The 27,970-nt window shown below is 43.6% G+C and overlaps 4 protein-coding genes across 5 annotated transcripts; 1 reads left to right on the forward strand and 3 right to left on the reverse strand.

Annotated features, from left to right (window-relative positions):
- Positions 1–319: 319 nt before the first annotated feature.
- LOC114855671 (transcription factor HES-5-like) lies at positions 320–1,757 on the reverse strand. The gene is made up of 2 exons (XM_029151021.3): positions 1,635–1,757; positions 320–1,521 (listed from the first exon to the last, which is right to left on the reverse strand). Exons 1-2 carry the CDS (start codon positions 1,755–1,757, stop codon positions 1,099–1,101), a joined length of 546 nt encoding a protein of 181 aa, XP_029006854.1. The 3' UTR covers positions 320–1,098.
- Positions 1,758–3,796: 2,039 nt separating this feature from the next.
- LOC114855896 (uncharacterized) lies at positions 3,797–12,357 on the reverse strand. Its single transcript, XM_029151423.3, has 6 exons — positions 11,939–12,357; positions 9,953–10,176; positions 9,706–9,808; positions 9,495–9,590; positions 8,870–9,384; positions 3,797–8,655 (listed from the first exon to the last, which is right to left on the reverse strand). The coding sequence occupies exons 1-6, from the start codon at positions 11,978–11,980 to the stop codon at positions 7,290–7,292; spliced, it is 2,346 nt and encodes a 781-aa protein (XP_029007256.1). The 5' UTR covers positions 11,981–12,357; the 3' UTR covers positions 3,797–7,289.
- A 2,616-nt stretch (positions 12,358–14,973) lies between these two features.
- atrip (ATR interacting protein) lies at positions 14,974–22,884 on the forward strand. 2 transcript variants are annotated; one of them, XM_029150347.3, is made up of 18 exons: positions 14,974–15,295; positions 15,870–16,197; positions 17,181–17,260; positions 17,431–17,601; positions 17,679–17,791; positions 18,004–18,155; positions 18,287–18,376; positions 18,525–18,630; positions 18,811–18,969; positions 19,197–19,464; positions 19,619–19,669; positions 19,793–19,962; positions 20,362–20,498; positions 20,629–20,720; positions 21,234–21,320; positions 21,408–21,486; positions 21,573–21,794; positions 22,076–22,884. In XM_029150347.3, the coding sequence occupies exons 2-18, from the start codon at positions 15,879–15,881 to the stop codon at positions 22,147–22,149; spliced, it is 2,370 nt and encodes a 789-aa protein (XP_029006180.1). In that variant the 5' UTR covers positions 14,974–15,295; positions 15,870–15,878; the 3' UTR covers positions 22,150–22,884. The 2 variants fall into 2 exon arrangements, with proteins under 2 accessions (XP_029006180.1, XP_029006179.1); XM_029150346.3 differs by having other exon boundaries at positions 14,975–15,295; positions 18,284–18,376.
- trib3 (tribbles pseudokinase 3) lies at positions 22,661–27,927 on the reverse strand. Its single transcript, XM_029150436.3, has 4 exons — positions 27,412–27,927; positions 25,123–25,401; positions 24,666–24,958; positions 22,661–24,505 (listed from the first exon to the last, which is right to left on the reverse strand). Exons 2-4 carry the CDS (start codon positions 25,399–25,401, stop codon positions 24,022–24,024), a joined length of 1,056 nt encoding a protein of 351 aa, XP_029006269.1. The 5' UTR covers positions 27,412–27,927; the 3' UTR covers positions 22,661–24,021.
- Positions 27,928–27,970: the final 43 nt, after the last annotated feature.

Consider the following 27,970-nt stretch of genomic DNA (forward strand, 5'->3'; position numbering starts at 1 on the left):
TAAGACATATAACACTGTCTTTTTGTGGGCAGACTTTTTGGTTTCTGACCATTTTCCGGCCTGTAAATCATGTTCATTTGGTTCCTTCACTGTTTGTTACATTTTATTATTAAAGAATCAGTAACTGAGTGAGACCTCAGCCTGAAAACATGCGCTGCTACCAATTTTACCAGCATTATCACATGCAACCATGTCACAGATTTGATTAAACCTGTGTCCATTTCTTTGATAACTATAGAACCTACTATATGTGTCATCTCTGCTGTGTATGAAGCTCTGCATTTACAGAACTATTAATACTAATCAACACACAATTCAAGTTGAAGTCAATTATACGTCTGTTTATTGGAACAACTTAATAAATAAGTATGAGCTTCTCAACAGGAAGCAGATAAATGTGATGATACATCACAACCACAACTTGGTAACATGTCCAAGGCACCATGTTCTCAACGTGAGGAGAGGAACTCTAGTCTTTACAAAAGTCAGCAGCAGTACATTAATCATCACAGTCTCACATAATTAAGACATAATTACGTCCTTTAAATCAAAGGCAACAAAATACTAATCTTGAAACAGATCACAGGACAATAATCATAATGTGATACAAGCACATTAATCAATATAATTTCACAAGAAATTCCAGTGTCTATACTGTTTTTGACAGAATCATGAGAACGGTGAAACCTTCAGAGTAGAAGAGGATAAAATACACATGGATCTAATAACAGATCGATTGTTTGCGTTCCAGAAAACTGAGTGTGAAGTGTCCACATTTACAAAAACTGTTCACTCAGTGAACAAAGATGGTTCTGATCAAAAATGATCATCAACAAGCAAGAAGTCAATAACTTCAACTTATATGTATCACCAAAAAATAACACACAGGTTTCTGTGATTTATCTTTGGCACCATTATATAAAGTTTCTTTCTTATTAGAAAAACATAATATTTCCATAGGAAATGTTATTTTTCTTAAAAACAAGAAATGAAATTATTCTGTTTAACCAGATGAACAACCTTTTAAATTTCACTGAAGTAATTCCTGTGATCTTTGACCAATGTGGTCGCCTCAGTTTGACTCCAGTGTGTAGGTGTCTACCACGGCCTCCAGGGGGCGCTGTTGACCGCACTCTTCTCTTTGCTGATGCTGGTCTGGACTGAAAAGCTCAGACACTCAGAGTCAGTGTCTCTTAGGACGCTATCACAGGAAGACTCCAGCTTGTTGATGGGGTTCTGCAGGCTCCTCAGAGTTTGTGCCTTCACCCCCTCCTTGGACAGGAAGTATGTGACCTCCTGGACACACCTGGAGTATCCCTGAGTGACAGCTGCTGAGGCCACAGCTCCATGCTGCTGCTGCAGTCGTGTGAGGAAGCAAACCGTCATCTCCAGGATGTCGGCTTTCTCCAGCTTGGAGTCTGGCTGCTGTTTGAGGAACTCTGGACCCAGGAGAGACTTGAGCTGCTCGATGCTGCTGTTGATTCGCTCTCTGCGTAACTTCTCCACCAGAGGCTTTCTGAGCTGCAGGAAGAAGAATGAAGCCGTTAATGACATTGCTCTGCATTATATGAGCAGCATCAACAAATACAAGCTTGTAGGATTCATGCTGAAGTCCTGCTGAGTCTAGAATTTACCTTGTGGCTCAGAGTCAGATGCTCCTGGGAACTGGTGATTGCTGCAGTGATTGTAGGAGCCATGTCTGGATGTGTGAGCTGTAGAGGTCTCTGTAGAGAGAGTCTGATCTCTGCTGGATCCATCCCTCCTATTTATAGTCCCACATCTCCATATGAATGTGTGGGTCCTGGTCTGGCTGCAGTTTCTCGCAATCACAGAGCTTGATCAGACAGTGGATGGAGCAGCATGATATATCTGTTGATGGCAATAGTTAAATGTCAGGGAAATATGTTGGTCTGAGGGGAGGCAACTAAGTGATTCATTCGTCTGTGTGTTTATCTGTGGGGAAAACAAATTTGCCGACTTTTACTAAGCACTTTCTTATCATTCCTCCACAATAAATAAAGTACTAAGCTTTTGGATTGTAGGTTTCATTTTTTAGATACAATAGGAGTTTAATCAAAATCTAAAGCTATGTCTTCCATGTTTTAAAAAACGTATTTTACAACAAATAGTTTGAATAGATTAAAAAAAATCCGTAGAGTAAATGCAGGGATTTATCAGTCCTATGTGTCATGTAATGTATGTATGTAATGAAGCCTTGCATTTTTAACCACCTGGTGATGAAAATGTTGGAAAAAAGCAGTTTTCAAGAAAATCATGAAATTTAAAATCATGTATTTTTAATTTTCCAAAAGTAGAACATTTTGTGCAAACATAAAAGGCCAAAGGTCTTGTTCTAAACTGAAATAAACCAACTTAGAACAAGAAATACAGCAAAAATGGTGCAAAAAAGCACTGCATAAAGTCACCTTCATGCACACAACCTTCATTTACTTTTAATCACATATCTGACTGATTAAGAGTGCAGAATCTTATCTTGACTGTGTTTTTGGCAGCTCCGTTGAAAGTGTCTTACTTCTACGGGAAGTTGTAGTAATGTCTTACTGAGCACCTGTTCATCATACAGTCACACTCATGAAGCTATTGTTTTTATATTATTTACTTATTTTTTGGATACATTTTTTTCATTTTTTGTGTTGTTGCAAAGGCGGCAGATGTGTCCACTGTGCTGTGGCTGGTGTGAGTAGAATCATGTTCTCCGTTTCCCACACTCGGCCTTTGACGGCTGTGGTCAGTGCTCTACAAAGGATCCTTGAAAGGACCCTTTGTGATGGAGGCCGGCCGTGTGCTCTGATCGAGACACGAGTAGCCGGAAGTAGCTTCATGGGTCGGCCCTAAAGTTTAAATGACACAAACATAAACACACATTCACTGTTAGCAATAACCTGACACTGCACTTTCCAATGATCCACTGCAAAACCTTGGCAGCCCACAAGAATGAGGCATTTGTTGTGAAAATGTTCAGTATTTATTTTTTTTATATTTTCAGTATTTTAGGTCACTGGCGGGAGGTTGAAGCAGGTGTTTTCTGGAGTGTGTCAAATCCCCCAGGACTATAGTTAAGAAGGCTAATCATCATCGTGTTCAGCGTTTTCCCACACTCGAGACAATAATTGAAAGTTATTACAGGAACTTGCAAAAGCCACTACATTGTAAGCATTGAATGTTTCAGCTATTAACACGTTCCAGTTTTGTTGACTTGAAATGTCTTTTCTATGGAGAGAACAAAATTTTGAGATTTGATTGACATTTGGGTTGAGAGGCTGCCATTAGGTGGCTGGTGTGACTAGAGTGTGGCTCACGCATTCACTGTCTGACTGATGGGCTGAGTGCCCCAGAAATGGGCCCTTTATGATTGAGGCTTGTCGTGAGTTACAATAGAGGCAGAGGTTGACATCACCATCTGGAGGAAGGGTTCCCTTTGGTTTACAGCTTCAGCACTACCTTAGAATAGCTCAGCTACTACCAGTGCACGTCCAGCTTTAAAATAAAAGTTCAAGTTATTTCCACTAACCTTTTAGTCAGACTTTAATAAAAGTATAAGCTCAGATGGGAGAAACCAGCCTCTTTCCTGCATGTGCAAAGTGTGTATTTTTTTCAGTGGGTTTCTCTGGGTCGGTGTCTCAGTCTGAAACATCTTGGAGAATCCCTGGATGTAACAATGGAGGTTTTCACCTCCAATGTGCTGCAGTATTTTCAAGCACTGTCATTTCTGCTCATATCCGATAGTCAAACGTTGTAGAGGTTTCATGCCAAAGAATAAGACAAAACCACAATGTCATAGCTAATTAAAATCTCTTTATTACAATCACATATACATCATAATATTCCAAAATGATGGGTGTAGTGAAAATTACCCTTGCACAAACAAATGGAGGTGGTGTTGCAGGCTGGATGGAGGGATTGTCAGATGGAGTATAACAAGTGTTGAGTTCCCCAGCAGCGAGCTTCTCCGCTCCAGTGTGCTTTTAATTTCACATCATATGAGGACAGCAGCGCTATTTTCAGCTCCATGTCCTTGTGTAACGTAAGCAAAGAGAGTGAAGGGGGGTGGGTGGGAAAGGAAAGAATCTCTCTTCGTCATCCATTATTTAGACCGCTTGAGTCACGGCTGCGAGAGAGGAAGAACGCGGAAAGAAAGTGGTGCTGGTTTAATTTCAGTTAAATCTTTTCTTTCTGAGTGTCAGAGCGTTTTGTGTGTAAATCTTCTTGTTCTCTCACTTCCCAGAGCCAGGAGAGATGACGGACATTAATCTGTGTCCAGGGAGGTGTCCGGGACATGCTGAGGTCTGCACAAAGGCAGGAAGAGCAGGAAAGCTGCTGCCCCAGCACTTCCAGCGTGGAAATCTATGTTCCAAGACATTTCTTATTAAAAGAAATGCTGTTTACGTTTATAGCATGTACTGACTGAAAATTTTACTAACTTCTGCAGCTCCCGCCATATTATCAGAGCTGGTGGAAGCCTTGTGCTGCTGGTTACAGGCCCAGAGGAGACATAGAACTATAATTTCCATGTGGATTATTGAATTATCGCTTAACATCCCTGCGTAAGACAGCAACAACTCCTAAGACACAGCATTTAATCAGACAGCGTTACGTCGTCTTTCAGACCAGTCTTGGACTTCTTTACTGGAATTACGGCAAGAGAGAGAACAAGATGATGCCATTAAAATATAGACGTGTCATTTGGCACTAAAGCGTCAGTGATTCTACTCTTAAAAATGGATGCCACATTAACAGTAACATTCAGAACAAATCAACCACCTCCTGTGAATTAGGACAATATTGTGAGTGTTAAACCTACTAATACTATAATGTTGATCTGGGTGCTGTATGTACAGCCTCCACAACACAGCTAGAAAGCCACAGAATCACATAATAAACAACTGGAGGCGTCTGATGGCATCAGCGAATCCTGTAATTAACTCCAACCGTCTCTGCATCTTTTGACAAAATCAATATGTACACAAAAACAACAGTAAAATTCAATTTTGCCATTATATGAGACTATATTATTCACATTTCTTCTTTTTGAAGTTTCACCAGCTTTAAATGAAAATAAGTTGATTTTAAAGATCATAAAATCTGTTCACATTGGTTTCGTAACCATTACAAGAAAAATACTGAAATATGTCCAACACAATCACAACAAACTGATGTTTATCTCCATAAATCACTATGATAGTTTATAAATAAAACACCAACACACACTGTCGTTCTATCTACAGTCGTTCACACTGGCCTCTGTCCCTTGTACAGAAAGGTAGGGAAAACATTTCATATAAAAAAACGATGTGCAAAAAGTTGTTCTTGCCTGTGCCTCTTGTGGAAAACACCATAAGGAAGTAATGTAAATATCTACATAACCTTTACCACTGTCACTTTAGATCCTAGGATTATGTTGCACTTGTGGTGACTCATCACTTTTGTGCATCTGCTCGGAGACGTTACTGCATTTGATGAAACCCTGACAGGTAGAGCACACTCCCTCACTATAATATTAAAACAAACTTGAGGTATTATTGCACATTTCCCCAGACTGCAGACCCGGTATCTGTGGACGTCGATATTGCACCTGCTTTAACTGGAATGTCGAGAACAACTTAGACTCAGTCCTGACTCTAAAACGCTGCAACAGTCTCGACCACCTATTATGTGGTCTCCTGGTGGTGCATCTCCTTCTCTGTGGAATCGTCCCAGCACAGTCAAAGCAACGTAGTCGATTTCAGTCAACATGCATAAGCTGTTACCTGCAGTTAGAACTGTAAACACCCCTCCAGCAATAGAGACACCAGCTGGAATAGGGAGCCACGAAGGGCCATGAGTCTTAGCTGCATTCAGACCATGTTAGCACAAACCTCTTGTTATCATGACTCTGGAACATTTGGTGCTTTTCTAAGACGTCTAAACTGAGATGAGGATTATGTGAATCATATGCTACGCCTATTGGAAAATCTGAACTAATTTGTGTAAATCCATCACCAAAATGGCCTCATGGCACCATGACTGGACTTTAATCCAGTCCCATCATTTGGTTTTTTACCCCCTAGGAAGGGGGTAAAAAACCAAATGGGGGGTATACACAAGCATGGAAGTACAAAATGTCATGAATGCAGCATAAAGTCTACCTGCAGATACTTCCCGCAGCACTTCCTTTTTGCAGATTAAAGCTGTGGTTGAAATCTTTTGAAAGTGGCACATTGTTCCCCATCTGTGATTATCACAGTACGACCAGTATTACATGAGCAAGTGAACCACATCACATTTCATATTTCCTTTGTTACAAAACCTCCCACCAATCAACATCTTAACTGTAAACAGAGTTTCTATAAAAATTGTTATAATTTGTTATCAAATTTCAGTTGTCTTTGTCTGCGTTGCTACAGTTGATGTCTTCTGCGCCCCTGATGTAAAGGTCCTATTTGATCTGTCGCCACACAGAACAGTATTGCTCCCCATATCGGTCTATTTGAGGATTTTAGTCCAAAGCCAAATTTTCTACTTCTAAGATTCTGTGAAATGAACGTAGCATAGGATGGTGCATGACACGCATGGCGCAAACATGGACGCTGCTTTAACCTTGTTGAGTTTTTTACAAGCATCGTGCACTGTATCTGCAATGCTGTACAATGATGACACACCCACACGTAAAGCTATCAGTTGAGGTGATGTACAGCAATGACAGTGAGCTTCCCACTCTCGCGCACACATTCGTTAAAGGAGCAGTCCAACATTTGTGTAAAGCCTCTCGTATCATGCCTTTCCCAGGGTACAATAAGAAGATGGCATCGGTTTCCTCTACTTCGCGTTCTTTAAGCACCGATAACTGAAACCAGTAGAACTGACTAGACTACTGTATATAATTGTGGTAATTTAAATTTAGTTAGGATTAGCTAAACTACGATATGAATGAATGCCATGTTAGCTAGGTGGGAATAACCAGAATAATCTTCACCAGTAACCTAATTTTAGCCTGGATGCTGTTTATGAGAGACTGGACTACAAATCATTATTTTCCAACACATTTTCCTCTAAATTTACTGTACATGTTGAATTCATAGAGTATCCTTACAGTTTAAAGATCAGACTGTTGGTTCATAAACATGCCTAAACACTAAACACAAGCCTGATTCTGGACGCAAAAGTGATTTTCATCTTCAGCTGACTCTGGAAAAGACAGAGGGATCAGATTTACTGAAATATTGAACTGTTGGCTTAATATCGAACACACAGTCACACACAGTGTTACAGTTGCGGTAGTGTCCATGCAGTTAGACAGTGGTGACTGTCAGCAGGGAGCTGGGACACAGCATGTCCTCCTGGTTGTCCAGCCTGGTCCCATGAGTCAGCAGCTCCTCTACTGTGGTCCAGTCATCCAGCAGCTTCCTGTTCCTCAGACGGTTCAGCTTCCTTTGACTCAGCTCCAGGACAGTGTTGTACCGCGCTTCCGCAAAGGGTCCAACTCCTCGGTTGTCCAGCGCGCTCCCATCTCGCAGATTCCCTCCTCTGGCCTGCAACTGCTGCTGCTGCTTCTGTTCACGGGCCAACAGGAAGTGTTCCTTCCTCTCCGTCCGACTCCAGTACCGACCCATCAGTATGTCAGTGTTGGTCTCGTCATCCGTGCTCATACCACTGCGTTCGTCTGCAAGCTGAGATGCCCGGTCCCTCAGAAGCTGGTTCCTGGAGACCCGTGTAGTGGCATTGACTTTGGAGCTTGGGTTGGTTTTTGGCTGCAGAGCAGAACTGGCACTGGGACTTAACCTTTGACTCATATATCCTATGGGCGCTTCACACCCAGCGGCGACTCCAGTGCCTGTGTGGCCTTCCAGGGTGCTGTAGAGACCTCTCCCTCCTCCACCGCCTTGTAGCTGACGGCTGGCTGGCTTCGGCCACGTGTCATTCACATCTCCAGCCTGAAGAGAGTGGTTGAGCGAGTGCTGCTCTCTGAATCGGCTCCTCTTCATTTCCTGCTGCCGCTCTCGCTCCACCTCCTCCTGAATCTGTGCCTCGCGCTCGCGTTCCCTCTCCAGCTCTTTTTCTTTTTGCATTTGCTGCTTTTGCTCCAGTTCCGCCTCGATCTCTCGTTCCCTGTCTGACATCATTTTCTCAGGCATCAAGGTTCTTTCTTGCGAGTGCCACCAGTCGTGGTGAGCAACCTGGCTGTTAGAACTGCTGTCGTAGCATCTCTCGTGCATGTTTGTGTTCCTCAGGTGTCCCGCGGCGGAGGGCTGCTGCTGGGATGCGAGTGCCAGGCCTGCTTCTAACTCACCTTCCTCCGGTAGCCGCGGCGGCAGCACGTTACGTGGTATTGCGCCTCCACAGTGGTGCAAAGTTGCTGCGCAATAAGACGGGGACGCCGGGTGACTGGCCCTGCGACGGTACTCCTGTGGATGCGGACGATGGTGCAGCGTTCGACTTCTCCTCAGCATCCCCACCGAGCTGGAGCCCTGGTGATGCTGCTGCATTGGTACTAGAGGCCTCCTGTGGCTGGAGGGGGTACTGCAGGTCGAGAGCACGGGGGCGGTCAGTCTTGAAACTGCAGCATGGGCATGGGAAGGATTGAAGAGGGCTCCACTGCTGGAACTGTGCCGGTTCAGACAGGGACGATCAGCTTTATGGAACTGGACTGATGAGACCCTGCAAATATGAACAGTCAATAATAATCTTCATTTTAATTTTTGAGGAGGAAGTAAAACATTTAAAAAAATATTTTTAATTCAAATAATAACGTTTAATTTTATAAAATGTATGCGTTTTAAATTATATGATGTATTATCATCTTTTTGTGTTGGTGTATTTTTACCAAAAAACTAATTCTGACGAGAAAAAACACTTTTACATCCGTGGCTACCTGAAAAGTCCTCGAGGTGGGAGGTCCATGACAGACCCACTCTCCTCCTCCATCTCAAGTGCGCCGAGACCTTGGCATTGCTGTTGCACAGTCAGAGCTTCAGGGATGGCCTCCAGCAGCTCGCGGTGGCTCTTGGGACAGCTGTCACGGCGCTCCCGCCTTTCACAGGGCTCTCCTTGATGTTGCAGTCTGGCATTGTACAACCTCATCCGCTTCTCCAGCAGCCTCTGGAAGTGCCTAAACTCGCCAGTGCTAACGCTGTAGAATCCAGAGTCACTGAGCTCCGAGGAGATAAAAGACTCAGAGGAAGGGGAGCCTCCTCCAAATCCTCCACAGCCCCCGGGGGCAAGGGCCCCGTGTGAATGACAGTCCTCCAGACCTCCTTCTTCCGTCTCCAGTCCTGAGAGATCCCCCTGATGGAGGGAGCCATCAGTCCAGCCCAGACCGCTGTCCAGTTCATGGTGGAGGGGCAGGAAGCCCAAAGGCTTCTCCAGCATGAAGTCCTCATCATCTGTCTGCAACAACAGGTACAGTACCTGCTCACTACTCAAACTTTCTTGATAGCATTTATTAAAGCTTGTCAATAATGAATCCCAACTATTGGACACAGAAAGGCCTGGGATACCTGACTGTGGCAGCCACTGGGTTCTTCTAAGCTGCTTTTGCAGCATCCCATCAGACAGTTCTGTCCCTTTGGTCGACGGCTGGTCAGTTCCGGGTCCTGAGTGAAAGACACAAAGACGCTGGATGTCATTTTGCATTTACTCAACATATTTATTGTAATCAAACAAATGTTAAACACTCGAAGACGGTAATATTCTAAAGTACAGCGTCACCTGGAGGCTGATGTCCACTGTGTCTCGCGGGGAGCTGGACAAGTAGCTGTACCTTCCTCCATCACAGTGGTCTTGTGGCAGAGATAAATGTCCGTAATAATGTCTGTCAGATGACAAGAACATAAAATTTAGATATGCTCAACTAAAGGCAATAATAAAACCACAGACAAGTGCAGTTAGGGTATTAAATACTACTGTAAACTCATCATGAAATTCTCAGACTTAAATCCAGTTAACTTCAGCACACCTGTCCTGGTATACGGGGCTGGATGCATTTAGCCCCGCCCCCATCATTGGGAGGGGCAGGTTTAGGTGTTGTAGATTGAGGGGCAAGGGCTCCCAGTTTCCCCTTTCTGCTTCATTGCTACGACCTCTCCGGCCCTTGATCTGCATGGTGATTGGCCGCTGATTGGCCGCCAGTATCTGCAGAGCATCCCGCTGGCTCAGGTGTGCTAGACTCCGCCCATTCACCTGAGAAAAACAGATAGAAGATCAGCTGCTAATTCTCACATCATGCAGACATCAATCAGTTGAAAACATCACTGTAACCCCAACCTGGCACTAATTACATTAAATCAGTTGTATGGTCTGCTTTGCAGGTGAGCAGCCATATGGCCTAGTGGGGCACATCTTAATCTATCGAAAAGGGAATCTTTCAAAATAATTATGCTTTCACTTGTATTTTTTTAATTTGCTGATTGTAATTTTTTAGTAAGCCACATTGCACAATTGTGTTGCTGAACACAGTGATTACAGAGCCGAGTAATCAGGTGGCTGTAATTAGTTTATTTTAGATGCAGCTCATTCTTACATCGGTTTGACCTCTGACCCTCTCTGTTTAAATGTTATTTCACCAGATAAGCAGACCATACAGGGTTACATGTCATTTGGACTCCTGCTTTGCATACTGTTAGCTGAATGCTGACATTTAAAATCATTCTACTTCAGTGCAGTTGTGTTTGAGGCTTTTTCTTCACCTTCACATTCTGAGAAATGACATAAATGACTAAAACTATACTTTGAATGAAGCCGATGTTTTCTGAGTAGAGGAACTCTGGAGAATCTAATGACTTATTCTAGGCCCATGAATGTTACTCCCCAGCGCATGGTTTCGTCTGCAGAGTAAAATGAACAAATTGAAAGAAAAATCTAATCTAAGTAATGTGTGGTTTCATGTGCTTTGGTGTCTCTGGAACAGTACTGGAAGAAACTGTTCTTCCAAAAGATGCTCTCTCACACGGTGCTATGACGAAGGTGGCTGAGAGGGCTGTCTTAATGATGTCATGAGGCTTAGAGGTCTATGTGCATTAAGTCCCTGGTTTCCATGCCCCAACAATGAACCCAATCTCATAAACCTGTACATCTATGTCCTTTACCATCTTCCAGAATCAGATTCAGCGTTCCTCTACAGCACATGCCACAAAGAACAACTGGATGTGTTTTGCTCTTGCTGTGTATCTGTATGAGAGTCTGCATTTGTCTTGTAGTGATAGCATCAACACATTACAGCCAAAAAAAAATTGGAAACTGGTTATGCAACTGGGTCACACAGCACTCATGGGTGGTACATTTCTTCCAACATGACAGCCACTGAATTCTGTCAGATTCAGTGAAATGAATGTGGACACGGTGTCCATGTTTGCACTAAGGGGTTAACACCCAGGAGCCAACATAAACCTCATTCTTCTTCACACATGCGTGCATACCCACACACACACACTCACACACACACGCAGCTCAGCAGCCATCGAATTAGACGCATGAACAGTATTGTTAACTCCAGCACATCACAACCATGAGTCACCCTTTGCTACATTCAGTCAAGCACACAAACACACACAGGCACACACGCACGCACACACGCACGCACACACGCACGCACACACACACAGCATTGACTGAAAAGCACAAAATGGCACCTGTGTGTGTGGAGACAGAGGATGGCTGCATAACAACCGTGAGCCCCCGGCGTGTGGACACCACAAATATGACTATTCTCAAGAAAAATCAAAATCCCTTCCATGTACATGTACACATTGCATTGCTTAAAAACTGAAAGCACACATTACATTTATCACTTACGCAAATACAGAACGCTACAGAAACTGTGACAATGTTCCATTTTGCATTTCTGCATTCACACACGCATACAAACCAGAGCACACCTTACACAGCTCGCCGCCGCCTTGAAATCAGACGTCAGAAAACACACACTTAACCTTTGGTAGCTCACCATTTGGTCACCCATCCATGGTCCAGAGAGCCAGCAGCCCATCGTCACAGCAACAGACCGCTGCCTTGGTTCCTGTGAAAATGCAAGCGCTGGTGCTTCCTCCGGCAGATCGTCTCTCCCTCCTCCGTCTCCTCACTCTCTCCTTCGATCTCTCCTCACTGTGGCTTTCACCAATACTCTCCCCTCAGCATCTGTCCTCCCTCCTTCTTCCCTTCTATATATTCCTCTTCTTTATTTTTTCATCTGTTTCTTCAGCATCTTGATTTTTGCCCCTCCCCCTCCTTCACAGCTCCTGATTTTAGCATCCTGCATACACGCACACACGCGCTCATGCATGTATGCAGAATCGCAAACGTGAAAATATGCGCAGGCTGACACGGTGCATTTAGAGACGGAGAGGGAAACACGCACAGTCACATAGTATTGTTGGCGTCTGATTGGTGGCCTTTTAAGGACCTTCAGCCAATCAGATGCCGTGGTCTCCTCTGGATATCTTCCTCTCTAACTGACGCTGCTCAGCGAAGCCTCGATATGTGCAGGAGGCAGCCTGTACTGCAGCACTTCATACAGTAACTAAGGAAACACACCACTAACTATCTATATTATGGGTAGTGGTTCAGGAGCTTCCAGCAAATGCTGCTCAAGGCATGTTGGGAAATGTAGTCCCTGCAGTGTGTCTTTTGGCTTTTTTTCTTGATCATATCTCAAATTTGGGTAAATCTACCTGAAACGAGTGTTAAAACTTTTATATTAACTCAAAATAACAAGTGGCATTATGACAGTAAAACCGAATGGTATAAATTCCTAAGGACACTTTTATGACATATTAAGGTGCATTTAAATGCCACCACTGTTAAAATTGTGGCTGAATCGTTCTCTGGAGTCCCGCGCAGAAAAATCCAAAGCCCCTTTTCATGTTACACAGAAAGTGTTTTTTATTATGCATTTCTCTTTGCATTTGTGAAATTGTCCTGGATGCTTTGGAAGCTGATTTGTTTGTACTTCGGGGACTCAGGTGGGGGCGGCACGGTGGTGCGGTGGGTAGCACTGTTGCCTCACAGCAAGAAGGTTCTGGGTTCGATTCCCGGAGGCGAATGGTGCCTTTCTGTGTGGAGTTTGCACGTTCTCCCCGTGCTTGCGTGGGTTCTCTCCGGGTTCTCTGGCTTTCTCCCACAGTCCAAAGACGTGCATTAGGTTGATTGGCCTCTCTCCATTGCCCGTAGGTGTGAGTGTGTGAGTGAATGGTTGTCTGTCTATGTGTTGCCCTGCGATGGACTGGCGACCTGTCCAGGGTGTACCCTGCCTCTCGCCCGTAGCCAGCTGGGATAGGCTCCAGCACCCCCGTGACCCCGCACTAGGGAGTAAGCGGTTAAGAAAATGGATGGATGGATGGACTCAGGTGGCCCACAATGCCAAACATCTGTCATGGTGGGAAGTGTGGGCCAATTATTTTGCTTTTAACACATTTAGCAGATAATATTTTAAGAATTTTAAATGCAGAACTCTGGGCTTTGAGTGAAATTGACGTTCTCTGTACTTCAAGAGTTACACGTGAGTGGACCACATGCATTATTGAAGGCCCCACATACCTGTTTAAATTTAGATACTATTATTCATTCGATTTTAGATGTGATGTTGAGCTGAGTCTGTTGTGCCCCTAATCGTGATGTAATAGAACTTATTTTGGGGACCATTGCGTATGTTGTCGCAACCATAACAACCGTTGTCAGGGAAGCTGGCAGCACACTACTAGGGTACTAAGTTGATTTTAAAATGTCCAGTTATTTTTCTAAATTCATTTAAATTACCAATTTTATCTCTCAACCATTCCTTGATGTTTTCTACCCAGGTGTGCCTGTATCTGGACTGTTGGTGTCCTGACTATCACGTAACCCATCCACATTTTCCTAGAGCTCCTAGCATCAACCACCACAGTACTGTTTTACAAATACTTTGGATGGAATCCTGGGGTATAATGACCCTTCTATATGAGCATGATTCTGATTCTGATTGGACAGTGGTGTCACTCCCTCAATAGTGTCTCCTGGGAGGATGCTGCAGGAGAGGACAGTCAGCGATGTTTCACGAAGGACAGAATCAGAAAGCTGGGATGTGTGTCACATGTATATTCTCTGCTCTGCAACACACACACACACACACACACACACACACACACACACACACACACACACACACACACACACACACACACACACACACACACACACACACACACACACACACACACACACACACACACGTATGTAGGCTTCATTTTGTCTGATTCACTCAGTGACCCTGCTTTGACTGTTTCGTTGTCATGGTAACCAGTTTTCCTTCCAAAGACATGCATGTGTATTGGTTTGATAATTTGATCATTTGTCTTTTTAAGATGTGAGGAGCTGAATCTCTGCAGGGGAAACCTGCTACCTGCTAATGCTGAATACTGGTAAAACCTGTAATAATACACTAGTGCAGATGTTCCCTATGACAGTGTGTGTGCTTAAAATAAGGACGATGATGGCTGCATCTGAATGCCTGTTGCTGAGCTTTGCCATCTTAGGACAGAAGTATGGAGGCGGAAAGAGTGAGAGAGAGAGAGAGAGAGAGAGAGAGAGAGAGAGAGCATGTGTCAGTTACACACACATGAACACACACACTGTAGAGCTTCAGCTGCGACAGCAGACAAACCTGTCTGTGTCTAAAAATGGAATGCACAGTAGCTGTTGCTGAGAAGCCACAAGAAGCTTCTATACAAGGGCAGTGTCAATGCAGGGATTTACATATCACAACCCCTATATAATGCTTTGTAGGTAACGAACCTAACCTCATGCAGTATTAACCTAATATGCTGTTATTACTACGTTTATATTTGACTTCTCTTCTACCAATTTATCTATATGTACTGTTGATGTGTCCCTGCGCAATTATTTCACCTCTTCGCATGTTTAGTACGACATGTTCCATACTGGGACCCGTACGTAAATCTGTTTTGCGCATGCCCCTTCTGCTAAGCGTGCTGATTGGTCAGACAGTCCGAGCAGTCCTGTGATTGGTCGAATCTTCAGCAGCACCGGAGCGGCCTGAACGACACATTTTTATTCTGTCAACTTTAACTTGGTGCTGTTTTACTGCTGGCTTACGGTGTAATAATTTACTTGTGTGTCTAAAGTAAACACGAAAGGCGTGTGACATAAAATACACTGTACATGTATTTGGTTTTAGCGTGTCGCGTGCAGGCTATATTGACGGAGGAAACTGATAGCTTAGCGGGCTAACTTCCCGTTTGGAATTGAGGCTAGTTATTTATTTTCCAGCTAACAGCGACCAGGGTCGACAGGAACATTGGGAGGCAAGGTAACAAAGGACTCCGTTAGATCAGTTGACCTGTCATAGGTATAATGTTGAGAAGTCTTTGTTTATCAAGAAGCGAGCTGTTGTTTAGTCACTTTTGTTTAAAGCCACATTAGACTTTTTTTTTTAAAAATCAGGCAGCTTTACATTTACTTTGCCCGAGGATTCTCATATTACCTATAGGTATTACCTATTGGTTTCATGACCTATATTCTATACAGAACTGGCGTAGCTATAGGGATTTCATTGGTTTATTTCATGGCAACACTGCACTCTATATAGGGACAATAAGATGTACCTTTGAGGGAGTTTTGTGAACGTAATCACAGAGGACCTAGTAAATTTATCAAATATCTTAAGACCCAAACTAAGCAAGTGTTTTTGTTTATTTCTTGCCCTTATTGAGGCCATGTAAAACCACATTCATTCAAATTGCCTTTTCTGCCCATATGGTGAAAACTATTGTGGGGACATTCATGTTTTGTTTCACCTATTAGGGGGGACCAATACCAATAACCAACAGCTGTTAATTGAGAACTGGCAGCCTTCAAATTTGTTTGTCCTTTTCCTCTTTCAGTGTTACAGCATGAACTTCCCACCCACTAAACGCCTCAGAGGCCTAAACCATGAAGTAGCAACTGGGGTGCCTTTTGATGACCCATTTGCAGATGATGAGGATTTTACCCAAGATGACTTGGATGAGATTGACATCATTGCTTCACAGGCCATCACCTCAGCAAATGCAGGGACAGGACCTGGGTCCAAATCGGTTCAGCCAGGCTGTGGAACAGCCTGGGTGCCCCCTGTAGCACATAGCAAACTTCTGAGCAGATCCACAACCAATCAGAGCAGAGAGAAGACATTTGAGTTTAAAAGCAGCACAAGAGGACATGCTGGGATATCAGGTAGAGATCCTTATGAGTTCACATCAGTGCTAGACATTCTACTTTCTTAACTTAATTTTCTTACATATTAAATTCACAGAACCAATCCTGATTGATGTAGATTTTCAAACTTGTTGATAGTAAGAATTTAATATAATGCAGTAGTTGATTGTCTGTTTGTGTAACTATTATTTATAGTTCTTTTTGCTATATTACTGTCATAAGCAGCGGTGAAATTAGGACGTGACCACTGTAAATAACTAATTATTAATTCCTCCACTGACATCAAATGTCCAAGTGTTTAATTAAACAAATGTGTGAAAACACTTTCAGTTAGGTGTTGAGTCCATAAAATTGTAAGTGTGAAGACCATCTCGTTATATCCTGTTAAATTTCTTCTTTGTTACATGAAGAAAAGAACGAGTAGACACTACTACAAAGTACTTTTGTCGGGTACAGAGAATCCTTTGTGTCCCTTCTTAAATGTTGTTTAAAGAAACAGACTATTTTTAAGGAGACTAGATATTATTTTATAACATAATATTTACATTTTTTACACGCACCCTAAAACTGAGCAATACCAATAATAATATTAGTTGGCCACAAATGTCAAATTACATAGTTATTGCCGAAGGCACTATTAAGTTATATCATTTTGTATGTTTGTGTGCTTCACCTGGTTTTCATATTAACAGTGGCAAAAGAAAGAAACCTGACTTCACCATATAAATTTCTTTGGAACGCTGAGCTCCCAGTCATATGTACGTGTAATTATTAAATGCAGTTGTGTCTTGGGTTCAATGCTGTCTTCTCAGACACAAAAACAGAAGAGCATGTTGTTTCTCATAATATAGTTAAAATCAGTGAGCCATTATTCCCCATATGTTCAGAGTTATATTAGTGCATGTAAAACTTGGCCTCTTGATTTCATCGAATGAGTACCAGATAAGTGTCTAAACCTGCTGTTTGACGTGTTTGTTTTGTTCAATGTGTTGTGTGTTCAGGTAACAGACAACAGCAATTTGGGTTTGATGGAAACGACGCCTCACTGTTGGAGGTCCAGCATGCAGAGTTGAAGAGGAAGGTGAGACTTGCTTACTTTTCATTTCATAAACTACAAAGAGAAGGAATCACGTCTTGAGATTACACTGGAGGATCAAAATAAAGTTCTGACTTCACACTGCATTTAACGTAATTTCAGTGTTTTCTTGTTACTAATTAATCTGACCATACATTTAACATTTGTGTTATTAGCTGAGGGAGGTAGAGGAAGAGATTTTGTTGAAGAATGGGGAAATACGTGTCCTAAGAGATTCTCTGAAAGCTGCTCAGCAAGAGAAGGAGGCTCAGAAACAGAACCAGATTTTGCTTGAAACTCAGCGACATAAAGAGCAGAGTGAGATGGAGAAAGAGCTCAACAAGAAGGTGGGGAGCTAAAGAACACACAGTGAAACAGTGAAATTCACCTAACAGTTGTATAATGACATTTTACCTCTGTGTAGGTCCAGTCTTTGCAGTCTGAGCTGCAGTTTAAAGAAGCAGAGATAAATGAAATGAAGACCAAACTTATCAATTCAGACAGAAATAAGATAGGCTCTCCACTCCCAAGAAACAGGTCAGTCGTATAACATGATCAAATCTGTTGTTCATCAGCACAGACTCACTTACTATTGGTCTGAATCTGTTATTTCTAATATTTTGAATTTTTTTGTGATGTGTAACACTAACTTAGGTAGCTTTTAATTAAAAATGAAATAATTAATGAGCGGAATCTGGTCATTGCTACTCTAAGCTGTAATATGTCTTTTTGTTTCTTCTTGGTTTTAGTCCTAAGATATTGAGCAATCTTGCACAGCTTCATCATGGGAGCGGCAGCAGCTCTTCCTCTCCTACAGGAAATGGCTTCATCACCAAGGAGGTGTTTGGAGCTCAGACGATGTCTAGAACGACACCCGTGAAGACTCAGACACGGAAAGACAGTGAGTGACAGGGTCACATAGTAATTATGGCGATATTGATCCAGAAAACTGTAAAGGATGAAGATGTGTTCTGTATATTTATGAGAACTGTACAGATCAGAATTTCATCTGACTTGTGTGTTTTTCAGCAGATAAAGGGACGTCCAAATCTGGTGACAGACAGGAAGTGTCTCGTCCAGATCCCTTCCTGTCTGTCAGACCTTTGCATCTGCCGCACCAAGGTCAGTCAGCCTGTCAGGCTGCAGCATCTCTTTAGTGTTAAATGAAAATAAACCTCTACTATATTCAATGATTTTGTTCCTACCTCACCAGTCTTGTAGTAGCACATTTTCCTATGATCTCACCTGCTTTATCTTTGTTGTCCTCCAGGTGGTGTCCTCCTCGGGTTGTTGCTGCAGCAGCCTCTGTCTCCCAGCAAACTCTCCCTCTCTCACCTACTGGCTATGAGTCCCACTGACCTACACCTCACATCCAGGTAAACACATTACATTGCAACACTCTGAATGTCTGGATAGAGTGTACAATGTCAGTACACCACTGAGGACTCCAATATTGTAGAAATGCAAAACAATATTTGAAAATTAATTGGTTTGCTGTTATCTGTACGTTACTTAAACTGAATTTTATATTTTGTATCGGCTACTTTTGTGTCCAGGGGTTTGCCATCAGGTTTCCTGCTCCACTCTGACGCTGCAACTAGTCTTAGTGACATAGATGGCCGAGCTGCTCAGAGTCCTGTCCAGAGTCTGGCTGTTACAGGACTGAACATGCTGAGTCTGAGCCAAACAACGGCTGCAGGGAACAGTGGGAACAGGTAGATTTTCCCTGTGCTCCTTCAAATGCTCGACTAAAGATTTACAAACTTCTACATAGTAAAAGTTGTGCATAGAAGAATCCAGAAAACAAACAAGGCTAAATGTTCTATGGATAGTAGAGCCCTCTTGTGGTCAAGTGATGTAAACGAATGATATTTGTTTGCGCTCCAAATGTTTTTCTCTGTCTGAAATTAATTGAAACATATACATTTGTGTGTATGTATAGGTCATGTCCTGGAGCCGTCCTCCTTCTCCCTCTGTTAAACCTTCACCTGTTCCAACTGTGTCAGGCTCTGGACTCACTCCGTACCACCTCTGCTAACAGCAACAGCAGTTCAGACTCCACCGCTGCCAGCTTCATCCCAGCAGCTTGCCCTGCTCCTACTGCGGGATCAAAAAGACCGGAGGAAACTGGTGTGACTGGCTTTAGAGTGGAGGACACTGGTTTGGCTGCTCTTAGGCTCCTCTACCTGATGTTGTCCCACAGTGATGAGGTGATCTCTCCACAGTAACCTTAAGATAGCTATGAGGGAACGCAGGCGAAGTTACAAATTACAGTGAAGACTTTATTTGAACTGTTTGGCACTTTGGCCAGTGTTTGCTGTTTTCAAAGTACTATATCAATAAAGTTGTCTTTGCTTCCCCCAGGTGGTGGAAGCTGTGTTAGACGAGAGTCAGAGCAGAGTAACAAAAAACAAGGTACAAGCACACACAGGTTCATACATTCACTAGATTGTTAGATTGTGAATAATGTGCAGCATAGTTGTTGTTTTTCTAACAAAACCATGTCACTAAAATCTTTCTCCATTTCTGTGACTGTAGACTACGCACTCTGCTGCTGATATCCCTTTGTGCTCCCAGAATTCTTTGCTGCAGTCACTGTTAAAGCTGTGCGAATCAGGCTGCAGCTCACACAGGGAGGATATTGTCCTCAATGCAATGAAAACACTATGTGTCCTAATAGAGAGGACGCCGCAAACACAAGCCAACAGGTACTGTACACCCAAAGCTTTTTTTCTCATCTCACACACACACACACACACACACACACACACACACTCGCACTCCCAGTGTAACTCCTAGATGTAAGGTTGTTGGAGGTAGAGGAATGGCTGAGCAGGGCAGGGAGCATCTGTGTGTGCAATACTTTCCACTGTCTGCGGTTGTGTAATATCCCACCACCTGCGGGTGTTTACTGTGCTGATGTAACAGAGAGTAGAACCCAGAGTGGATTAGTAATAAACTCTGACAGGTGGCTCCACCAAAGCTCAGCGAACTCTCTCCTGGAAATGAACTCCTGGTTATTTATGAACCAGACACGTTTTAGACGTTTAATCATTTGAACATAACTGTGTGAAACTAATCTCTCTGTCTTTGTCTCTGTCTCCTAGGTTGCAGTGTGCGTTGCAGGTGGTTTGTGCTTGTTTGTCTGCTGACATTAGGTTCCGGACAGTTTCAGAGTGTGTGTCCATCCTCACAGTGATGTGTGATCACCAGACGCTGGCTCAGTATCTTTGCACTCAACATGGTGAGACTTTGTCTGGTGTGCAGCACTGTTATTTCTGTAGCTTTAAATTCAGCTCAGTTCTTTGAAAGTTATGCTCAACATAGAAAGGTCACTGCTGCCATACATCAGCTGTGTTTGTGGTTTTCGTCAGACCCCTGTGTTCTCTTGAAGTTGTTCCACTTCATCAGAACCAGACCAGACATCCAGGCAACACACACCGACTTGATTCTCCTGGATCTGCAGGTAACACACATGTGGATGTGGCAACATGTAAGAAGAGCATGAAATGACCAAATATGTGCATGTGACCAATCCTTATACTTGACTTTGTGAAATGACTGCTATTAGTCAGTGAAATGAAAAATAAACGATTGCCTAACTTTGCAGAATTGAGTTACTGAGTCATGTGTACGAATGTTTTTCTGGCTGATAATGACTCATAACATGTTACTCAAATTGGACTTTGTGTTTGATGATGTACTTTCTCACTGGTGTCTGAAGCAGCACGCCCCACTGAGCTCTCCTTTACATTGATTGCTCTCCCTCTAGTTGTGCACTTCCCACAACCTCCCTCCTGTTATATGTTATATATACACGCTGTACTGTACTTTCAGTGAATCATCATTGGGGTTAGCGTGTTTATCAACATGTTTCAAAATTGTACTCATTAATTAATTAATCAGCAACATAAACGAGCTACAGCTAATATTTGAATATAAATTTGTTTTGTTTTTTTTTGTTGTTTTTGTGTCTTAGCTGGTTCGCTTGTTGAGCAGACTGATGAGTCAGACAGCAGAAAGATGGACCAACAACTCACACAGCAGCTGTCAGTGCTACACTGAGGTAATATACTGTGACCCTCCACTTTGTCTATTTAAATGGAGGCATGAATTTGCACATCAAGCACTTCTCTGTGTCTCACTCCCGCAGTTGGTTCAGATAGTGGTGATTGTGTTCCATCGTCAGTGGTTGCATCTTCGAGGTGTTCAAGAGCTGACCGACTCAGTAGGTGGGTCTGAAGCACTAGGCCCTTTTCTGTTGTGGCTATTGAGGATTCTCGCCGCAGCTAAGAGCTCGTATTTCTTTCCTGTTTAGGCCCAGACCCCACCCCATCACATAGCTCAGTTCCAACGTTGCCGTGGTTGTGCGGACCTGCGGCATGTCTGCTCAGGGAGTGTCTGCTTCTGATGCACTGGCTGCTACTGCATCACGGTAGCTTCTCGGAGAGCTGCAGGCCCCTGCTGCACATGTACGACCAGGTGATCCCTGCTGTACGAGACACTCTCAGGAAGGTCCCTGACCTGAGTGAGAGCGAAGGTGTGTACAGAAAATTACAATTCAGTGAAAATGATTGAAACCGCAAGCATCTTCTCTTTTTTTGTTTGTTTTATTGTTTTCATCATTAAACCACATTTCCAACAGCAGTGATTTGTGAACAGCTGTCATTTGCCCCCCCCCCCCCCCCCCCCCCCCCCCCCCCCCCCCCCTCCGTGTATCATGTACAAATATTATCATATTTTTATTATAATGTTGTCGGCATAATATGACACTGTGAAGTAAACGGACATGTTTTCCACTTCCCGTCTACTGTCTATCAGAGCTGGCGTTGGAAGAAATTTGCCGTTCAGAGGGTGATGACACTGATGACATGGACACTGACACTGTCTCCTGATTGGCTGCTGTCTGCCTCCATCATTGACCATGGAGGGGACTCATCGGACCATTTACTGTTTGTCAGAGATGCGGACCAGACACAAGACTTGATTCTGTGATGAAGTACATGTTGTGAAGGTTGACGCAGCAGTTGAAACTGCTCAGATTCACTGGATTTATTCTGCTGACTGAACTATAAAATATGAAGGTGAGAAAGGCTGCTGCACCAAGTGCTCAAGTTCACCTGCTTTTTTATTTTGTTATAGAATAAAATTATTCATGAGGCATTTACTGTTTGAAACTCATCATTAAGATTGTAACAAAACCACTCATTTGCAAACAACACCTGCTGCTGGGCATGTTTGCAGAGTGTTACACAATGGAAACTGATCACACAAACGGTGTCCGTGTCATTGTTACGCTGTAACTGTTCAGTACATGCATGTTTGGTTCATCGGTTTAAATGATGTAAGGACCATATCAAAAATGCCTTAGATGAGAAATGAAAAAGAAAACCACTTGAGCCTGCACATTTTAGAAAACATCTTTATTCAACTGAGGTTTGATTTATACACTTTTGTTGTAAGGCATCCTGTTGGCTGCTGCAGTTCTGCTGCTCAGAGTCTGGAGAAATTTAGTCATAGTGTGTTGGGAATAATATTAATCTAGTAATGTTAGATTATCATTTTCCCTTTGATTGTTTACTTGATTCATTCAGTCGTTAGTGTTAATACAGGCAAAGTATTTGTCACCCTAAGAAAGAAACTATAAATGTATATCAGAATCAGAATGAGTCAATTGTTTTGTCAGGATAACTGTTGTTGTGTGTGCCACAATCACTTCATTAATGAAAATGTGTAACTGAAGCTGAAATGCATAAAAAGTAATGAGTCAAGTCAAACCAGGGTCATCAAAACACTTCAACTTAAACACTTTGTCATTGTTTGCTAGTCATGATCTTTAACGACACTGGCTTTTCTTTCTTCTATGACCTGAGGGAGACGTGCCGATAAACACTGAGGAAATAATATTCATCAGAGGCTGTGAACCTACACTCAAAGTGTTCGAGTGTAGATTCTCTTCATAAACTCTTTAAAGCAAAAATGGCCATAACCAGGTATGAAAGCGCACCTCCCACACTGACTGAGTTTAGAGGTTTACAACTTTAGCCAAAAATTGGCTTTAATGTCACAATAATTCTAAAATCTCCATTTTGAGTTGATGAGAAGCACCTGAACACACCACAGGCTGTGGTTTGTCTCAGGTACTGGTAGAGCCGTTGTTGTGGAAGACAGGGATCAGGTTCAGGAGTCAAGGTGCGGCCAACTTCACGGGTCAGGGCTCCGTCTTAAGAGGCTGAAACACACCTACAGCGGGATAAAGGCACCGGAGTGTCAAGTAATCCAGGATCAGTGTGTGCAGTTTGTTGTTTTGATGTTTTCTATGGTTTAAGGATGTGCTTCACATGTTGGTGGGTTCAGTTAAACCAAATTGGACTGTTAATGAGCCAATTCTGCCCTCGTTCAGATTCAGATGAGTGACAGCAGGCCACAGTTTAACGCTGCTTGTGCAGGTGTTAGTATTGCGTGATCTCATAATGAATTAACTGAACTGAGCATTATTAGTGTTATCAGGCTGCAGGTTGGTTGTGCAGGTTTGGGGAGGTTTCTAAAGAAATTATGCAAATAACATCTATTAGATAAAACATCCTGCGGTTGGTGTATTTGGGACAAACTGTCTGGTAACTCAACCAAAGAGGTCACGTATAAATGCACCAGGGGGTTTTACAGGTAGAATCAGGTCCAGGTTTTGTAGTTTATTTGGTAAAGGTCAATTTTTATATGTAAAGTCCTCACGTTTGGAAGTAAAGGTGCACATAAGTTCTTAAGTTTTAGTTTTTTTCTGTCCACGTCGGCACCACCTGCTCGTCCTCTTGTTTATTCTGTCCTGTGTGGGAGCTGTGCTGGGTCTTGTTCACGTTGTAAGGCGTCGTGCATGGATTAGTCAGCCACGGGTGCATCAGCAGCTCAGGCGCCTCTAGTCTCTCAACAGGCGACTTCCTCAGCATGCAGCCGATCAGGCACTTGGCCTGCGGCGAGAGCCAGTCGGGCATGCTGAAGGTGCCGCGGCGGATCTTGGTGAAGAGCGCGGCGGGCTGCGTGTCCTGGAACGGGTAGCGTCCAATCAGCATGGTGTACAGAGACACGCCCAGGCTCCAGATGTCCGCCGCGCGGCCCGAATAGGATCCGCTTCCGCTGGTCAGCAGCTCCGGGCCCACGTAGGCCGGGCAGCCGTGTCTGTCTGTCAGAGAGTCGTCGCCATGGTTACCGTGTAACAGGACACAGTCGTCAAGGCCAAGCAGAGCGAGATGAGTCCTGTAGGAGTACGACCACATAGATCACAGTGTTAGCCCTCAGCAGCAGTACTTTGACCAGTGGTAAAATACTGTTTTCATCAGTACTATCAGTGGTATCAATTTGACTGTTTTAGGTTAAAAGTATTATTTGCAGTATGAGTGTTTTTTTACTGACTCACCTGTATTTGTCGGTGAAGACGAACCGGCGCAGCTTCAGGTCTCTCAGGATGACGCCGTGTTGGTGACAGTGCGTCACAGCGTCCAGCATCTGAGCAAACAGCCGCCGCGCCTCCTCCTCGTTCAGACGCTTCCTGCTGCGCACGTACGCGTGCATGTCGCCGTGGTGGCCGGGCAGGAAGACGTACACGTTGTCCTGGCCAATCACCACATCCAGCAGGCCGCAGATGTTGTCATGGCGACCGATGCGATTGTAGGCAGCCAGCCGCTCCTGGTAACCACGCAGAGGGAACACCTGTAAGCGCAGCAGAGAGACGGCACCATTAGAACTATAGCTATGGGCAAATATGTAGTTTTTTTATCTTTTTATCATTTTTCTAGTAATTTCTGACAGTGTCAGCTTTTTCCCAAAGTATTAATTTTCTTCAGCGAGCTGCACCGTGCATCTGAGTGTGTTACCTGGCAGGTGTGCTGCTGCTGCGTACGTGCGTGCACTGCCCTGTACGTCTCCTCCCCTTCGCGGCGCCCATACAGGAAGTAGGCTCCTACTTTGGTCGGGGACTGGTCCTGACGGGACGTCAGGGTCGGGCTTCGTGGCCTGAGGCACGGCGCCAGGCCCGTTACCGATGGAGGCGGAGTCAGCCGGGCTCGTTTACATTTCGACATACTGTCCTGGGGCTCGTCCAACAGCCTCTTCAGACAGAGCTGGGACCGGACTGAAATTTCTGCCAGGCTCATCTGTGAAGCGACGTCATGAGGTTAATGGTTGTCACCGGGTCGGGGGTCACAGAAGCCTGATTTCTGCAGCTGGGGTCTCCTGTGCTGTAATGATTTTGGCTCGATGCTAGTATAACAAACGGCTTCAATGAAGGTTGGTGAGAGGTGGTGGCGCCCTCTGCTGGTGATGTTGCAGCGGGGCCTCCATCCCTCCCTCCTCTACTAAACGCGTCTATGTAATGTTTTCAGACATATAAATAAGAGTTATATTAATATCTCACAGTGTTCTGCGTCTCGGCCACTCACATGTTACACTGTTAACACTTCTATAGGCTCCATGATGCAACTTCCTGTAAGCTGACAGACGCTTCAGCTTTCAGATCGTTGCATCAGTGAACAACAGTTTATAGTTTAAACAGGCTTTAAATACAGTCAACACGTACCACACACACGCAGTGAGACCGTGTGTGTGTGTGTGTGTGTGTGTGTGTGTGTGTGTGTGTGTTAGCCAACGCTGCTTTCACACTGGTGAAGCAACCCGAGTCACAGCATCGCCATAGCAACGTCATCATCAAACACACACAGTGAATCAGAGCTGAGTGATGTCCCGTGACTTCAACTCTATAAACAATTTCTCCATCAGTTTCTGAAACTGCTTTTTCACAATCAGAGTTCAGGTTACTAATAAAAAACTGAGTAAGCTGCTGAGCTTGTCGACAGGAACCATAACCACCTCTCTCTCAGTGAGGCTTCTTAAATTGGTCTCAGTTTCTACCATGTCCATATCCATAATATTCTTCAGTATTTCTGCTCTGTAAATCAATCCGCTAACACCTGATCTAATCCCAGCCTTTCCTTACAATGGTTAAAATTAGAAATTCCTCAGTAGAAAATATTACATGATTTTTATTTACTATCTTTACTCGCCTAACAATTCCTGCTGAGCAAGGCGTTGTTAACAATGACCCTTCGTTTGACGTCGCCTTCATCTTTCATGAAACACAATAGGCTGCATTTAACAGGAGTGTCATTAAGAATTAACCTCCTAACAAATAAAATGACAAAGTATTCAGATGTAGGAAACTACAACTACTCAATGTAACTTAAACTTCTTTAACTCCATTGCTACCATTTTAATTTTCTGATGCATAGTTATTGTTTTAGCACTATAACTCACTGCAGTCAACAGTTCATTATTTCCCTTCAGTGTATTTCCGTTTTGTAAACATGACCTGATTCTCATGCATGTCTGTGTTGGTGTTTGCCAACGTTCAATACAAATTAGTTTTTCTGCTTGTTTTATTATTTAGGCTGAAATAATGAGGAATTTATTGATTGGGTTAATCAATAGTGCACAGTCCTGGTGTATTATACCTGCTCATAATGTCTGAGTGGCTCAGAGTAAAGTCTGTTTAACCGTTTTAAGCCCCACTGGCTTTTCCACTGTTGCTCTGATGAACTCTACACCAGCAAGAGATGGTGCAAAATCAAAACAGACCTGCAATGAGCGCTAAACATGAGGACCATTTCCTTCAAACTGAGGAGGACCAGCAACACGAGGACTTTAGTCGCGTTTATGTCATGCTTCAATTAATGCACCATTCTGAGACATTAGTCCACGTTTCTAATGTTTTATTAATTGGAACGTACCCATTTACTCAAGTACTGCACATCACACCTTTATTAACCTGACGGCTTCAGTGGTTCTGCAGACATAGACTCGTAATTTCACAATAAAATCAATCAATAACTGGTTAAATATTATGTATTAATGGTGAATGAAGCACTTGTCTGACTCAGCTACAACACCAGGGACTAATGCAATAATTCGTCATTTTGCACAATGAGTACATGAGTATACTTTTTATGGAACTAGTCCAGTCTACTGTAATATTTATATGATCTGATACGTCCGCCACTGGCCGAACCCTAAAAACCACATACTGTGTGTTTATACATTAACATTGGTCTATTTTGTTCCTGGAGCTTTGGGTCGTTATGTAAGTACCGCGCACATGTTGCTTTTCTTACCTTGAGGTTCTCACAGACCAGCAGCTTTGCAGGATCCCAGTAGAAACCCAGTAGAAAACCAGCAGAGTCGGTGCTCGCGAGGTGGTGCTGGAGACGTGAAGCTGTAGTGTCTCTGTGCTTTTCCCTTTGTTGGGCTGGAACCAGTAGCTCGGTTACTGGGAGGACTGGCGCTGGCGACCTGGTGACGTCTTTGTCTCCGTTTTATTATTGCTTCGGTTGCGCAACGCGTCGACAGTCGCTCAGCTGTTGCTGAGTTTCGTCCTCGGTTTAAATGAAAAACACTCGGGAAACTGGCACAAAACAACGTAATGTGGATGGAAAACGAAAAAGAAACTTTTTTAAATATCCGGAACTGAGGCGAACAAAGCCGAATCGAACCGAGTCCTCTCTCCCTCGTCCTTCGTGTTTCTGATGGCGGTGAATTAAATTAGTTTCCTTGTTCTGCTGTGGTTCGGCTCCAGACTGGACCTCCAGGACTCGGGTCTCCTCTGACCCCGTTCGTCTCCGGGACTTTCGGTCGGACTGACTCGAGGTATGTTTGGTTACGTTGTTTCCTCCC

The sequence above is a fragment of the Betta splendens genome, chromosome 5 (assembly GCF_900634795.4).
Source record: "Betta splendens chromosome 5, fBetSpl5.4, whole genome shotgun sequence".
NCBI lineage: Eukaryota > Metazoa > Chordata > Actinopteri > Anabantiformes > Osphronemidae > Betta > Betta splendens.